The 17,332-nt window shown below is 39.5% G+C and overlaps 1 protein-coding gene and 1 pseudogene across 4 annotated transcripts; both read left to right on the forward strand.

Annotated features, from left to right (window-relative positions):
• On the forward strand, positions 1–4,148 carry LOC113114487 (thioredoxin reductase-like selenoprotein T1a; annotated as a pseudogene).
• Positions 4,149–9,577: 5,429 nt separating this feature from the next.
• On the forward strand, positions 9,578–16,388 carry LOC113114497 (titin-like). Of its 4 annotated transcripts, none has more exons than XM_026281420.1 (5): positions 9,578–9,832; positions 11,252–11,371; positions 11,445–11,560; positions 11,637–14,190; positions 14,311–16,388. In XM_026281420.1, the coding sequence occupies exons 1-5, from the start codon at positions 9,619–9,621 to the stop codon at positions 16,200–16,202; spliced, it is 4,896 nt and encodes a 1,631-aa protein (XP_026137205.1). In that variant the 5' UTR covers positions 9,578–9,618; the 3' UTR covers positions 16,203–16,388. The 4 variants fall into 4 exon arrangements, with proteins under 4 accessions (XP_026137205.1, XP_026137211.1, XP_026137199.1 ...); XM_026281426.1 differs by having other exon boundaries at positions 11,637–13,970; positions 14,199–16,388; XM_026281432.1 differs by having other exon boundaries at positions 9,579–9,832; positions 11,637–14,216; positions 14,637–16,388.
• The last annotated feature ends 944 nt before the right edge of the window (positions 16,389–17,332 follow it).

Here is a 17,332-nt window from a genome sequence, read left to right on the forward strand (position 1 = left end):
TCAGCACACCACTTCCTGCTTTCAGTTCACTCACTTATCGTTGTTTGAGAGATGCGCTGGTTACCTCTCTCGGTCGTGATATTATGGGCCTGTTATCTTTACAGTGTCTCTGCAGATAACAGTGCCGTCAAGAAAATGAAGGTGCAGTTTGCCACGGGTCCTCTTCTTAAATTCCAGATCTGGTGAGTGAAAGTTTGGGCGTTTTTATGTCTGTCCCCGGTACAAGCCGACCAGAGTATGACATTGTGGATAGTAGCTCTGCTTGACGTGATTAACCTCGCAGAGATATATTAACCACACTTAAGCAACGGAATGTGTACTGTGACAGTATACAAAGAGTGTTAATGTGTCTCATATGACACAAGTAGTCTCGCAGATAACCTCGGTAGGATGTTATAATCGTCCAGTAATCCGGTGTTAAGTGGAGAGCTGTCATTTGAGGATCAGCCCATGTGTCTGTGTGCTTGCACTTAAGTCATTTGAGACACTGCACGTTTAATAATGCAGCATTTATGGATTTATAAAGCCAATTTGAGGCTACTTTAATATATAGTTTCCAATGGGAGATCATTTATCACAGTCTGAAATGGGAAACGTTATTTGTGTAGTTACTGCACAAGAGTCGGTAGTATTTCATGTCAGCCTGTGGTAGTGAACCAAAGGCTGTGAGGTGTGTCTTGTTTGTTTTCTGCAGTATCTCCTGAGGATACAAGCGGGTGTTTGAGGAGTACATGCAGGCTTTGTCCCAGCGGTACCCAGACATCCGCATAGAAGGAGAGAACTACCTTCCTCTGCCTGTCTACAGGTGATCGCTTCCAATACAAACCACTTACATGTCTTCTATCCTTGTGGCCTCACACACTCGCACATCTTTGCAAAAGAATCACCACTGACTTCCAAAACTTTGGAAAAGTTTATGATTTTATGATAACTGCTTTTAAAGAAGTCTCTTGTTTCACCAAGGCTGCAGTTATGTGACACACACTTATATTGTTGAATAGTATTTAAAAAAATTATTTCAGAAGCATATTCAGAATTCATTCTAATTTGCTGCTCAAGAAACATTTATTATTGTTATTCTACAAATTCTACTAGTGTATGTATGTGCATGTATTTGTGTGTGAAATATTTATTTATACAGTGTGTGTTTTTTCTTTCTTTATTCCCCTCCAGGCACATTGCTTCCTTTCTGTCTATGTTTAAGCTGTTGTTAATCGGTGTGATCATTGTGGGCAAGGATCCATTCGCTCTATTTGGCATGCAGGCCCCAGGTCTCTGGGTTTGGAGTCAGGAGAATAAGGCAGGACCTCAGACTTTTCCAATTGAGATTTTTTTTTTCATTTGGAGGTTTAGAATCTTGTTCTTAACTAGAATCTATTTGAGTAGTAGGTTCCAAATACAATCTTTTCCCCCATGGAGCTCATTAGTTTGTCACCTCAGTGAGTGTAATACACAAGAGACTAAAGAGCAAGCTCCCATGTTAATGTTCACCTGACTCTTTCTGCACTATTTCTGAAATGTAGGCATTAAAGTCCTCTTGAACTAGAAGCTGTTGCCAACTTTATTTCAGTATAGTGACATATTTCCGACTGAAATAGAATATTACAGAGAGAAGGAATGAATACCATAACAGAGCGGAAGCAAATATTCAGATTTTAATCAAACATTATCAAGAAGACAAACTATTTTTTTTTTTTTTCAGTGGATCAACTCAAAACTAGCAGTGGGCGCTAACAAAATGAAATTTGTAAATATGTATTTAATGTGGATTTAATAGTAGAGAAGAAAACCATTGGCATTCTTTAAACTTTATTTATTTTACTATTATTTTTTTGTGCGTTTCAATGTGAAAAAAGTAGCACACAAGTTATGTATAAACTATCCACAAAAAATAAAGTATTCAAGTATGTACAAACAAACTAGCTGCAGCAGTTCTTGTTTTCATTTTTTTTTAAATATTTATTTTATTTTTTATTTATTTTTTTTTTTAGATATATGCCTGTATGATGGTGTTCTTCTTCAGCAATATGATCGAGAATCAGTGTATGTCTACCGGTGCTTTTGAAATCACCCTCAATGGTAAGCGTATATTAAATTCATAAATTGAGCATTAAATGTATATAATTTCGTTAATATAATACCTGTTTTGTAATGAGTTATTTTATTTGTAGTGTATTTATTGTATATTAATTTACCTAAACCTTCACATATTTATTTTTTTTTTTTTTTATGGGATGATTGAATGATTTTAAAGTTTAGAAAATCCATTTCTGACCCTTTTCAGAAAAACATAACCTGTCTTGACCCACGGCATTCATGCTCTTTTTATGGAATACCACATGAAAAGTGTATTATGCAAGAAATAGTTTATCATATCAGAAGAATTAGAGTTGTTATGTCTATCAGACGTATTAAGCATATGGTTTTATTGACATCTTTAAAGTAAAGAAGTGTGGCTTTAGTCTAATTCTGTGGTTTAGTCTGGCCAAAGTTAGAAAAATGACTTGGTTGTATTATCACCAAAGTAACACTATTTTGGGGCATTTTTTGGTTAGATGTTCCAGTTTGGTCCAAGCTAGAGTCCGGCCATCTGCCTTCCATGCAGCAACTGGTCCAAATTCTGGAGAATGAGATGAAGATGAACGTGCACATGGACACACTTCCACACCATCACTCGTAACCCTGTCTCTGATTCACTGAATGGAGCTGACGACCCCTCCTCGTATGTTCAACCATCATTAGCCTACCATATATGAAATCAATTTTTATTCAAAATATTGTCTGTAAAAAAATCTGTAATGTATACACAACAATGTTTGGGGTCAGCAAGACTTTGTTTCTTATGCTCACCAAGGCTGCATTTGTTTGATTTGATTCGGATAAAAAATAAAGAAAAAAGTAATGTTGTGAAATATTTTTACAACTTAATCACCAATCAGCATTTGTGTTAGGGGTTAGCACCCCTAATTTGTGTGGTAACAAATAAAGTAAAAGCACTAATATTGTGATCTAGTATTACTATTTATAACACTAGCTAGCTGTATTTCTACTTCAATATATTTGAAAATGTAATTTATTCCTGTGTTGGCAAGGCTGAATTTTCATTTGCCATTACTCTGGTCTGCAGTGTCACATGATGCTTTTGAAATCATTCTAACATTTTTCATAATTATTTGACGAGTATAAAGTTTTTAGAAGAATGGCATTTGAAATACAAATGGTGTAACATTTAAAATCTTTACTGTTATAAAAATATTTTTAAAAAAACTTAGATGCCAAACTTTTGAACAGTAGTTTAACAGGGGAAACGGCAACTACACAACACTAAATTTGACAAAAAAAAAAAATGTCATTGAACTTTAATGTTTTGATTGTTTTCTTAATCTCAGTGTAGTTTAGCCAACATTATGTTCCGCTATAAGGAAAAAATGTATATACATTTTCATGAAACCGTGAGTTAGTGGATTACTAGTGATATTGCTTTTTCCCCTTTTGAATTAATTGTCTTTGTATTTTTTCCACATTGTCTCTTAGTTCTATGGTGAAGCTCTCCTACGGCTGTGAGGTGACATTTATGAAGGTTTGCCCTGAAAGTAAAGACTACTAGCGCACACCCGATGTTCTGCGTTCTCCTCACTGTGCCCCTCGGAGATGCATCACCTACAGATGCTGGTGTGGGATCTACGGCAACAACAGTGGCCATATAAATATGATTGCAGCCCATATCTTGTGCAATAACCATTTGGTTCAGGTCAGGATAAATGTTCACAAAGACTACAGTTTCCATTTTAGTCCAGTTAGCTCAGTCAACAGAATTTATGATGGCATATGTTTTCTTCACATGCAACTGTATGGCTAAACCTGGTCTTTGTTTTATTTAATAAGTAGATATGAGATGCTCCTAACTTAAACACCCAACCCCCATCATGATCATTTTACATCTTATTAACATTTATTATATTTCTGAGCCCTGGTTTTTATATTGCTTTGTATAGCTTAAAATGTTTACTAAAAGGAAAATAAAATGTAATCAAACAAAAGTTTTTTACAGTCACATTTACAAGTTACATTTTACATTAATGTTTGAAATAATACTGAACCATTAGAAAACAACTGATTTCTTTTCATTAAACATGCTGTTAAATATGGTTGTTCGCTCGTTAGTCCTGTAATGTCATTAACCTAGTCCAGAATTGGGTTTAGTCTGGTCTTACCCAGATCACTTCAGGTGAAAAGTCTTATCTCCATCTAAGAATCCTTGTGAGCTGAGATTTTCAGTTAATGCATTTCGTCTAATGAAGGCTTCATCTTATTTTGGTTATTGAAATGCACGATTTACACCGTACAAAAACATTCAGCTTAATAGCTTTTCAACATGGCTTTATACTTCTATAATTGGAATACAAAGATTTTGATTATATTGCAATAGCTGGAATTTGATAATGTTACATGTACAATTACACACACAATGGGATTACTAGCAAAAGATTTGGGTCAGTTCATCTAGCATCCAGATCACCTTGTGAATTCTCTCTACTAGTCTAGACCTTCGGCTTCACACCAAGGACAATAAATATAATGTTTTAATAATCTGTTTAATTCTAGGAAAATGGTGAAGTCCACACCACAGCTACAATGATAATGCCACAGAGTACTAATATAGCTGAATACATTTTTTTTTTCTTGCTGAACAATTTTTTGCTGATGAATGATAAAAACAAAAACAGAGTCAACTCAGAATCCACTAAACTTTAAAAAGCTCAACTATTTAAACTGGCAGGCGACAAAACCATAGCGTGTGCTTATAATGAACATTCCTAATGTGAATGCCAGAATAGTTATCATTACAAGGGAAAACTAGACTTTATTATATTCTGATTGTGAAGACAGCCCAACCAAAAATTTGAATTCATTGCAAGTAATTGAGTGCCCAAATGTTGACGCTTGAAAAAGCGCATATAGCCATCATGACGACAATCCATAAAACCACAATAGACAAATCAATATCTTCTGTAGTGAAATTACACAGTAAGTGTATGTAAGAAAGACTTTAACCATTGACCATCACTTACGGCCAACTTTTGTACACATTCACGAGAGGGTGAATAAATGGTAAGTAAATGTAAACAGCGTGAAGCTCATGCGAGAACTAATAACAGTCCTCTGGGGTTTTGTGTCACTTCTTGAGTGACCTTCACAATCATCCAAATGTACAGTAAGTCATATACATCCACACATTTAATCAAGTGAAATTTCTCATGATGTTTTATACGCTTTTTTGAGCATGTCAGTTCATGGACAGGCCTGCAGACATGTGTTAAAGGCCTTGACTGGCTCTTCCATTAGTACTCTGTGGCTCACACTCTGTATTCTTCAAACCAGTGAGTGGAGGTAAGGTGGAGGTCTGACCCGTAGGAGTGTTAAGCTGGACGGGAAGGCTTTGCCCTCCTGTAACTGTATCAGAGCCATGTGAAGGCCAACCCTGCATGCCAGAAGTACTAGTTCCTCTGCACATGAGGACTTGAGGAGGTATGTTGTGTTCTTTGGACTATAAGCAAAGACATGGCAGACACAACATTTAGCTGGACCGATCTGAGTTGAGTAGTAAGTTTAACATATCAAGGAAATGTCTTGAAACTAGAATTGGCAATCAGATTAAAAATAAAAGACCTGTGTACTTTCTTACTGATTTACAGCTGCATACTTTGAACCTGGATCTAAACCCCTATATTCCTGTTGAGCGACAGAACGAGTGGTCTCATGGTCTCAGAGGGGTTGGTGATTGAGCCTGGTCTGTCCAGCTCCATGTTCTGATCCTTCTCCCGCCTTCATCTAGACTCCGTCCACCCCAAGCATCCATACTCAACCTGCTCCACAGGAAACATATGCCGCACCAAGGCAGATTCAGTTACTGTATATAATTTGTGTTTTTGCTGTTCAATGAACTGAGATACTTCACCCAGAAATGAAAATTCTGTCATCATTTACTCTCTTCCTCGTGTAGTTTCAAACTTAAAAATATTTTTTACCGATTAATTCAAAATGTTTAATATTGTCTTATCTTTTTAGTCCATCCACTGAAAGACCACAAATCAAAAATGTTACAACTTTAAAGGGATACTCCACCCCAAAATAGTTTTGTGACTGTCCCATAGACTGCCAAGTAAATTACACTTTCATGGTCCAGAAAATTATGAAATCCGCTGCACGGATGCACTGTTTTCATTCAAGCGTAAATACACATACAAAACGTATTCTTGTGTCATAGCTGACACAGAATAATGTACGCAGTTTGCATTCAGCGGATATTCTACAAAATGGTGCTACAGTAATGCGGAGAGATACAGAGGAGACCAATTGTTGAATGAAGTCATTATTTTTGTTTTCTTCGCGTGCAAAAAGTATTCTCGTCACTTCATAACATTATGGCTGAACCACTGATGGACTATTCTGGTGATGTCTTTCATACTTTTCTGGACCTTGACAGTGTAATTTACTTTGCAGTCAATGGGACATTTTTTGGAGGACAATATTATGTGTATTAAATATGCAACATGTTGAATCGGGCAAACTGCTGCTGACTTGTGACGACGAGTTGAACACGTATAAGCAATTGAAATGGTTTGACTTTAAAAGCTGGCTTGTGAAACAGGATTTCACTTTTACTTTCTCTTTATTGCTGTTTTGAATTGTGATTGTTGTTACTGGTCCATCTACAGACATCCTGTCCAAGCACATCATGTGGATACTCACTGTTCTTTGATACCACAAAACTGAAGTGAGCATCTCTATCTGCTGCTGTCTGATACTAAGCCAAAGGTGGGAATGAAAAGTAAACAAAATTATTTAATCCAGCATATTTCAGTTATATATATATATTGTTACAACATAATATATGCCATGTGCACTATCATTCAAAAGTTTGGTATACAATTATTTATGTTTTTGAGAAAGGTCTATTATATTTGCATTTATTTGATATAAAATATCAATATGTGAATATGAATATGAAAAATAGTTCTACATTTAATTTAATTTTTTTTTTTTTTTTGTACTGTTTTAATGTTTTAAAATTAATACGCTGAATTTTCCAGCATGTTAAAACTGATTTGCTGCTTAATATTTTTGCGGAAACCATGAGAGTTTTTATTTTATTTTAATTTTTATTAATATTTGATGAATAGAAAGTTAAAAAGAAGAGAATTATTCAATTCAGAATATTTTGGATTATTATTATTATTATTATGAATATTTAATATTCTGAAACTCAGATATAATTGGGGATACACACACAAAAAACTGGTCTGGACATTCGTAGTTGAAGCAGTAAGAGTTTGTGTTGGCTACATCCTTTCTCAAGAGACAAACCTCTCATGTTCAGGAACCAGAGCAGACCAAGTTCTTAAACCACAGAACTGACAGCATATGAGAGAGTCCCATTGCAGTTGGGGCTGAGTATAACGATTTATTTATTTAAAATAAATAAATACATTTTATTAAGTGTCAGGCTTTTACCATGGCAGTGATCAAATGAATGCACCCGAGGATTGTACATCCTCTTCTGGGACTCTCTTTTGTATCTTAGAAGTCCTGGAAGCCCACAACAGAGACCTGGGGTCTCATTTATAAGCGTTGAGTGCACAAAATGGGGCATAGAAATATCACACATTTATCAGAATTTATAAAACTTTGCGTAAATATGCATGCATGGTAGGGACATATGACCATGCTTAGGCCTACAGTGTACATCCTCTTTTTCCTGGAGTGAGAAATCTAAAGAAGTAAACAACGATTTTAAACTATTTAATCGTTTTGATAAATACACATTTACATTAAATATTCAAATCTCATGAATAGAAATAAGCACTGAAATTACATAAAGTCATTACGCAGAAGTTAAAAATTATATGAATTTAGACATATTTATGGTGGATGTGCTTGAACACTTCTCCTGTGTCATGCTATGTTTTAATGACAGCGAGGAGTGGTATAGATGCATAATAATTCATCATTAGTATATCCACTAAAAATAGCTAAAATATGTTCACCTTATCAGCAAAACTGCATCAATTTGATTTGAATAGTTTAAAACTGAAGTACCAGTAGAAAAGAACTAGATCAACTATATTCTAAAATATTTTAAATATTCTAAAGAATTTTAAATTAGTTTTGTTTTAATGGATATTTTGGCACAAATGGCATTTATAGTCTGTATCTCATATTTCCTTAATGTCCTGTACCTTTGACTGTGTTAAACATGGTGTCACACCGATGGGAATATTCATGGAAATTATATGCAGATGAGGTTATGCTTATGCATAGTAAAACTAGGCGTTGTTCTACTTAAATTTTGGTACATGATTAAGAGACTTATGCACACTAATTTGTGGAAGTTGTAAATAAAACAAATTCATGGAGTAAGTTTTAGAAAATAAGACTTAAGACAGAAAATAAGAATAAGACTTCATACTATTTCAGTCTTTCTACATCAAACATTCATGTTTAATCCAAAGTGTTACTTGCTGTTTCTTTGTAATTGTTAAATTTACTAGCACATTCTGAGTGAAAATTGTTTTAAAGTCATACACCAAATTCTTTTCAGTATAAAATAACTTTATGTGAAAAAAAGTATAAATTTAAATAGAAATTTCACAAAAATGCTTCTTATACTGTACACAATCAATATAATTGAGAAGTGATCCAATCTCTGAATCCATCGCTGCAGAATCATCATCTGACTGTATGAAAAGTATTTATAATCATCAGTGCTACATTAACTTTTGTGGGTCTGTGAAACACATCATGAATTATTTTCATTTTAGATAAGCATATCAATAATAATAATCATGTATAGCTGTAAAAATAGACACAAAATGTTGAGAGATCTGCCAAACTTAAATCTAAATTTGAAGGTTTCCAAAAGATGATGAATTCAAATGACTGAAAAGTTACCCCTTGAGCTTCGTTATCACACATGTATTCCTGAGAGCAAATACTATTCCAATGGTCTTGACTATATTTTACCTACAGTTTCTTGTCACAGACATCTTCTTCTTCTTTTTTTAGAAGAGAAGGATGGTCTTTATTCCTCTTTGTCAGTTCTGTTTTCTATAAGGATAAGACCTGAGGAGAGAAATGTTTAGATTCCACTGGATTGTTCCACAGAAATTCAGTATTGATGGTATCCATGGGTATTTGAGAGCTCTTCCTGCTGGAAGCATTTAAGCAGACCTGATATATTATATATATATATATATATATATATATATATATATATATATATATATATATATATATGTTTTTTTTTTTTTTTTTTACTTGCATTCAGCGTTATAAAAATCTTTGGAGCACTACAATGAAAACGGCGAGACATAGGCTACACTATAACCAGAGTTATCTTTATTTTGTTTGTTTAGTGGTGGAATTATGGTTCAGTGTTAGATTTAGGAGGAGAAAAACAGACCGGGGTAATGAATCTCGCGTAATCATTACACGGAGCAGATGTTTGGCATTTAAATTGCGCAATAATTGGCTTAACCTGCGGGTGATTAAAACTGCATGGCGCAGTAAGCTTATATAAAGGTATTTCATGCGTCTTTCTAGCACGTGCATACTAGAATGGCGTATGGGAAAATACGGGAGCGTCTGCTCCTTATACTAAGTTCTATCGCGTGCATTACTTTAGTTCAGTGCGGACGTGCAGTACAATTGTCTAAAAATGAAGACGCAAATGATGGTGGCAAAATGATATCAGAACAAAGTCTGTTTGACCACGACGGATATGAGGCTTTACCTGATTTTGAATATCTCGGTGGTGACGCCATTGTTTCTGGTGGGTAATGTGTCTTATGTAATGTACTTGGTTTAGTGTGTGTTAGGGATAGGCGATACCACATTTTTTTTCCATGCGATACGATGCCGATACTTTTTGTTAAAATTAATTATTCCGATACCTATACTGCTTATTCTAAGTGTCGTTTTTTTTTTTTTTTTTTTTTTTTCCCAAAATCTTAATTATGTATGTGTGTGTGTGTGTAATATCTCCATCTCTCAAAGACAAATTACATACACATTGTGGCCATTAACTAATTTATTAGAAAAGCAAATGTAACAAGTAAATACAAATGTTTAAATAACCTTCTTACAAAAAAAATTGATTAGATATTACACAAAAGATTACAGTATGTTAATACTACTTGTAAATTATTTGTAGTAACTATGGTGAACTTGCAGTTACCATGGCTACAAGAACGATGATTTGTGGCGTTGTTAAAACCATGGGTAATTTTTGTAAGGGAACCTGAGGAAAAAAAACTTTCAGAGGAAAGTGCCTGAAAGTGATATACGGGCCTCGTTTTTACCAAAATTTATAGTGTATTTTAATATATTAAAAATATATATAAGGTGTGCATTGTAGCTGACACCTAAATTAACATATTACAGTTTTATGACTGCAAGTCTTTCTCCTCAAATGCTATTGAGCAAATTTGCGTTTGAGCCCATGTGAAAAAGTAGCATAATTTACAGTATTTTAATAAATATCAAACCTTCAATTCAATTGTGCATTATAGCCAACACTTACAGTAGATGAACAGTTACAGTTGTTTTATGACTAAGTCATTTTCCTCAAATGCTGACATTAGAATAGTGTATACCAAGATCGCATGTAACTTTAGAGACTGTCCCTAAATTTGAGACGCTCGAACTTCCAACATAAAGCCAACTTTATGCCTGCTTTTGTTTTTTTTTTGTTTTTTTTAACTTCTCTCTGCGCTGGATTGTCGAAGTCCTTTAGCCGGGCATAGATGTCTATCCATCAATTATGAACATTCAACCACAAACATGAGGTGAGCGCGGATGGAAAAATGGTGGAAGTTTTTTTTTTTTTTTTTTTTTTGAGCAACTGGGATGGGAGTTGGTGCCCTAAACCGACTGCGTACTCCGCATATAGGGAATGGCGGTACTGCTGTCATCTTTCGTGTGAATCGTGACTGTGCATGCCGTGTTGTGATGGTGAATGGCACATTCCACTGTGCACAGCCGCAGACCAATCTGTGTTAAGGTCATACCACCGCATCCGCGAGTATATAGAACCATATAGAAGCTTCTGATTATCGATATATCAATACTGCAGCATCGATGTGCACATCCCTAGTGTGTGTGTGTGTGTGGTCCAGTCTAATGTATGGTAATTCAATGTATAATCTGGAAAGTCTGTTCTGTTTCTTTGTGGTGGGGAAATCAATTAAAGGGCAAGTCAGTTCTTCTGAAGCAGCCTGGTATGCCATGTCTCCAAAGTTGAGGTGTGGTGACGATTTTATGAAGGTGCAGCTCAGTGGTCCTGAAGTAGCACAAATTGAACTTTGTCAAGGTATGCTGTCAATTCATGAAGTTAAGTTGAATTTGACTACATGATTAGTTTTAGTACCTCTGTCTCGTCACAGATAATGGGGCAGCTGTTCCCCTAAATGAGTTGCCACCTCACTGTGGATCTACCATACCCACTTACGGAGGTGTTACCTATGCTACCCCCTATGATGGATGTGGTGTTGCACAACAGGTATTGCCTTCTCTGTTCCATTTGGTATGAGCATAGAGTAATGAAGACTAACCTGAGTGTTCATGTTGACTTTCAGGGAGGGAGTTATGTGATGCAGATGCAATGGCAGGGTAGCCGTGCAGTCATTTCTTGTCCCATGACCTCTACAACTGCAAATGAAACCTTCATAGGACCTCATTCTGCTAAATATCCGCAACTTCTGCTTCCACTTTATCCTGATAAATTTACTCCACAAAAAAGTACAATGCCAGAACCATCTGCAGCACACAAGCCTCCACCTTATGGGTACCCTGAAGTGTTTCCACAAGCAGGGAAACCTCTATCAGATGCCCAAGTGCCAAACCAGAAACCTCAGTTTCCAAAGGACCCCCAAATGATGTGGCCATATCCCTACTCCCAATCCCAGTATCCTGGTAAGGGCTATCCCACAGCTGAGCCTGCAGGGGACTCTTCAACAGAGGACCAGGCACCAGACCAGAAACCTCAGTTTCCAAAGGATCCCCATATGATGTGGCCATATCCCATAGCTAAACCAGGAGGGAAACTTCCATCAGATGCCCAAGTGCCAAACCAGAAACCTCAGTTTCCAAAGGACCCCCAAATGATGTGGCCATATCCCTACTCCCAATCCCAGTATCCTGGTAAGGGCTATCCCACAGCTGAGCCTGCAGGGGAATCTTCAACAGATGACCAGGCACCAGACCAGAAACCTCAGTTTCCAAAGGATCCCCATATGATGTGGCCATATCCCATAGCTAAACCAGGAGGGAAGCTTCCATCAGATGCCCAAGTGCCAAACCAGAAACCTCAGTTTCCAAAGGACCCCCAAATGATGTGGCCATATCCCTACTCCCAATCCCAGTATCCTGGTAAGGGCTATCCCACAGCTGAGCCTGCAGGGGACTCTTCAACAGAGGACCAGGCACCAGACCAGAAACCTCAGTTTCCAAAGGATCCCCATATGATGTGGCCATATCCCATAGCTAAACCAGGAGGGAAACTTCCATCAGATGCCCAAGTGCCAAACCAGAAACCTCAGTTTCCAAAGGACCCCCAAATGATGTGGCCATATCCCTACTCCCAATCCCAGTATCCTGGTAAGGGCTATCCCACAGCTGAGCCTGCAGGGGACTCTTCAACAGAGGACCAGGCACCAGACCAGAAACCTCAGTTTCCAAAGGATCCCCATATGATGTGGCCATATCCCATAGCTAAACCAGGAGGGAAACTTCCATCAGATGCCCAAGTGCCAAACCAGAAACCTCAGTTTCCAAAGGACCCCCAAATGATGTGGCCATATCCCTACTCCCAATCCCAGTATCCTGGTAAGGGCTATCCCACAGCTGAGCCTGCAGGGGACTCTTCAACAGAGGACCAGGCACCAGACCAGAAACCTCAGTTTCCAAAGGATCCCCATATGATGTGGCCATATCCCATAGCTAAACCAGGAGGGAAGCTTCCATCAGATGCCCAAGTGCCAAACCAGAAACCTCCATTTCCAAAGGACCCCCAAATGATGTGGCCATATCCCTACTCCCAATCCCAGTATCCTGGTAAGGGCTATCCCACAGCTGAGCCTGCAGGGGAATCTTCAACAGATGACCAGGCACCAGACCAGAAACCTCCATTTCCAAAGGACCCCCATATGATGTGGCCATATCCCTACTCCCAATCCCAGTATCCTGGTAAGGGCTATCCCACAGCTGAGCCTGCAGGGGAATCTTCAACAGATGACCAGGCACCAGACCAGAAACCTCAGTTTCCAAAGGATCCCCATATGATGTGGCCATATCCCATAGCTAAACCAGGAGGGAAGCTTCCATCAGATGCCCAAGTGCCAAACCAGAAACCTCCATTTCCAAAGGACCCCCATATGATGTGGCCATATCCCTACTCCCAATCCCAGTATCCTGGTAAGGGCTATCCCACAGCTGAGCCTGCAGGAGAATCTTCAACCGATGACCAGGCACCAGACCAGAAACCTCAGTTTCCAAAGGACCCCCATATGATGTGGCCATATCCCATAGCTAAACCAGGAGGGAAGCTTCCATCAGATGCCCAAGTGCCAAACCAGAAACCTCAGTTTCCAAAGGACCCCCAAATGATGTGGCCATATCCCTACTCCCAATCCCAGTATCCTGGTAAGGGCTATCCCACAGCTGAGCCTGCAGGGGAATCTTCTACAGATGACCAGAAACCTCAGTTTCCAAAGGACCCCCATATGATGTGGCCATATCCCATAGCTAAACCAGGAGGGAAGCTTCCATCAGATGCCCAAGTGCCAAACCAGAAACCTCAGTTTCCAAAGGACCCCCAAATGATGTGGCCATATCCATACTCCCAATCCCAGTATCCTGGTAAGGGCTATCCCACAGCTGAGCCTGCAGGGGAATCTTCTACAGATGACCAGGCACCAGACCAGAAACCTCAGTTTCCAAAGGACCCCCATATGATGTGGCCATATCCCATAGCTAAACCAGGAGGGAAACTTCCATCAGATGCCCAAGTTCCAAACCAGAAACCTCAGTTTCCAAAGGACCCCCAAATGATGTGGCCATATCCCTACTCCCAATCCCAGTATCCTGGTAAGGGCTATCCCACAGCTGAGCCTGCAGGGGAATCTTCTACAGATGACCAGAAACCTCCATTTCCAAAGGACCCCCAAATGATGTGGCCATATCCCTACTCCCAATCCCAGTATCCTGGTAAGGGTTATCCCACAGCTGAGCCTGCAGGGGAATCTTCTACAGATGACCAGGCACCAGACCAGAAACCTCAGTTTCCAAAGGACCCCCAAATTATGTGGCCATATCCCATAGCTAAACCAGGAGGGAAACTTCCATCAGATGCCCAAGTGCCAACCCAGAAACCTCCATTTCCAAAGGACCCCCATATGATGTGGCCCTATCCCATAGCGAAACCAGGAGGGAAACTTCCATCAGATGCCCAAGTGCCAACCCAGAAACCTCCGTTTCCAAAGGACCCTCACATGATGTGGCCATATCCCATAGCTAAACCAGGAGGGAAACTTCCATCAGATGCCCAAGTGCCAACCCAGAAACCTCAGTTTCCAAAGGACCCCCAAATGATGTGGCCATATCCCTACTCCCAATCCCAGTATCCTGGTAAGGGCTATCCCACAGCTGAGCCTGCAGGGGAATCTTCTACAGATGACCAGGCACCAGACCAGAAACCTCAGTTTCCAAAGGACCCCCATATGATGTGGCCATATCCCATAGCTAAACCAGGAGGGAAACTTCCATCAGATGCCCAAGTGCCAAACCAGAAACCTCAGTTTCCAAAGGACCCCCAAATGATGTGGCCATATCCCATAGCTAAACCAGGAGGGAAGCTTCCATCAGATGCCCAAGTGCCAAACCAGAAACCTCAGTTTCCAAAGGACCCCCAAATGATGTGGCCATATCCCTACTCCCAATCCCAGTATCCTGGTAAGGGCTATCCCACAGCTGAGCCTGCAGGGGAATCTTCTACAGATGACCAGGCACCAGACCAGAAACCTCAGTTTCCAAAGGACCCCCATATGATGTGGCCATATCCCATAGCTAAACCAGGAGGGAAACTTCCATCAGATGCCCAAGTGCCAAACCAGAAACCTCAGTTTCCAAAGGACCCCCAAATGATGTGGCCATATCCCTACTCCCAATCCCAGTATCCTGGTAAGGGCTATCCCACAGCTGAGCCTGCAGGGGAATCTTCTACAGATGACCAGGCACCAGACCAGAAACCTCAGTTTCCAAAGGACCCCCATATGATGTGGCCATATCCCATAGCTAAACCAGGAGGGAAACTTCCATCAGATGCCCAAGTGCCAAACCAGAAACCTCAGTTTCCAAAGGACCCCCAAATGATGTGGCCATATCCCATAGCTAAACCAGGAGGGAAGCTTCCATCAGATGCCCAAGTGCCAAACCAGAAACCTCAGTTTCCAAAGGACCCCCAAATGATGTGGCCATATCCCTACTCCCAATCCCAGTATCCTGGTAAGGGCTATCCCACAGCTGAGCCTGCAGGGGAATCTTCTACAGATGACCAGGCACCAGACCAGAAACCTCAGTTTCCAAAGGACCCCCATATGATGTGGCCATATCCCATAGCTAAACCAGGAGGGAAACTTCCATCAGATGCCCAAGTGCCAAACCAGAAACCTCAGTTTCCAAAGGACCCCCAAATGATGTGGCCATATCCCTACTCCCAATCCCAGTATCCTGGTAAGGGCTATCCCACAGCTGAGCCTGCAGGGGAATCTTCTACAGATGACCAGGCACCAGACCAGAAACCTCAGTTTCCAAAGGACCCCCATATGTGGCAGAAACCGCATCCCCCAGTTTACCCTGGAAGTCTGTTCCCCCAGTATAGCCATTTTCCAGATTATTTGCAGCAGTTTTATTCACAACACCCTGTGCAGCCTCTGAAAACCCCTACTGCACCACCTATAACCACCACTCCTCAACCCTGTACTACAACTGCAGCTGCTGAATGTGTTCCTTCTGCCAACCAGCCTCCCAAAGAGCCACCCCAATACTATAAACCACCCAGTTATATGCGTTATGAAAAAGACCCCTTTGCACTTAAATTTGTGGATTTTTCCGAAATTGATCGCAAATCCTTCCCAAGAAGTTGAGTACCAAGGATGTCCATTTAAGATTAGGTTGGTAATGTCATCCATGTGGCTTTGAAAAAAAAAAAAGGTTTGCCTCCTGATTTTAGTGCTAATATAGGTTGTAAATGGGGTGACCGCAAAGTGACTCCTGTGCATTTGTTTTGTCCTTGTACTCTGAAATGATTCAATAAATCAAATGGTCAAACATTTGTCTTCCACTTTTCTCTTCCTTGATCTAAAGTATCTGATTTTGGCCATTTAAGTGCAAGGTGACTGCTAGTGGAGGGGGGAAAAAGACAGTGGGGGTAAAGTGAGGTTGGGTTTTTTTTTTTTTTTTTTTTTTTTTTTTTTTTTTAAACATTTAATTTGTGTCCTCTGCCCTGTATGTCCTCTTATTGTAATGTTAATATCAGTGGAGCTGGCCTGCAATCAGCCTGAAAATGGAGCGTGGAGGAAAAGGTGAAAGGCAAAGTTTTGGAATGATTGAGAGTCTGTAATGCTCACCAAGGCTGCATTGATTTTAATACAAAAATGCTATAAAACCACAATATTATGAAGTATTACAATTCTAAATTACTCTTTCTATTTGAATGTGTATATAAAAAAAATTACATTTATTCCTGTTATGCAGAATTTTCTGCATCATTACCCTTTAGCGTCACATGGAGGGTCTGTTTTGCCACCACAGAAATGAATCTAATCTAAAATATTTTAACGTTTAACACAGTTTGATCGTGCCTCTCCGGGGCTTCCTTGGGGCCAACTGCCAGGGTTTTTTGGCCCGATGAAAACCTTGGGCCAAAGCGGGCCAGCTGGGGCTAGGAGGGGTTATGAACAAAGGTGGAGTTTCTCCACGTCTGGAGAGTGTCAGCCATGGATAATTTCAGAAAGATAACTCCAGTATTTAAGGCTTTTTAAAATAAGTTCAAAAATCACTCATAGGGCCGTTTCATAGTCAACGCATCTGTATGCATACGCGTCCCACAGGCTACGCTTCGGCCGCCATTATGCGTCGGTGCGTAGCCAAATGTGTCGTCCTAGTTTTTGATACGCGACGTGCCGATTCACGCAATACTATGCGTTGTCGGTGGGGGCGACATTGCAAGTATTGTACATTAAAGTATATTGTGTCTACAGAAGAAGAAGGTTTG

Source organism: Carassius auratus, chromosome 2 (genome assembly GCF_003368295.1).
Source record: "Carassius auratus strain Wakin chromosome 2, ASM336829v1, whole genome shotgun sequence".
Taxonomy (NCBI): Eukaryota; Metazoa; Chordata; class Actinopteri; order Cypriniformes; family Cyprinidae; genus Carassius; species Carassius auratus.

Excerpts from the sequence above, each read along its gene's own strand:
- LOC113114497 (XM_026281414.1), top strand. The coding sequence starts at position 9,619 with ATGGCGTATGGGAAAATACGGGAGCGTCTGCTCCTTATACTAAGTTCT. Across the intron at positions 11,372-11,444 it reads ACAAATTGAACTTTGTCAAG|ATAATGGGGCAGCTGTTCCC; the intron begins GTATGCTGTCAA and ends GTCTCGTCACAG. Across the intron at positions 11,561-11,636 it reads GATGTGGTGTTGCACAACAG|GGAGGGAGTTATGTGATGCA; the intron begins GTATTGCCTTCT and ends GTTGACTTTCAG.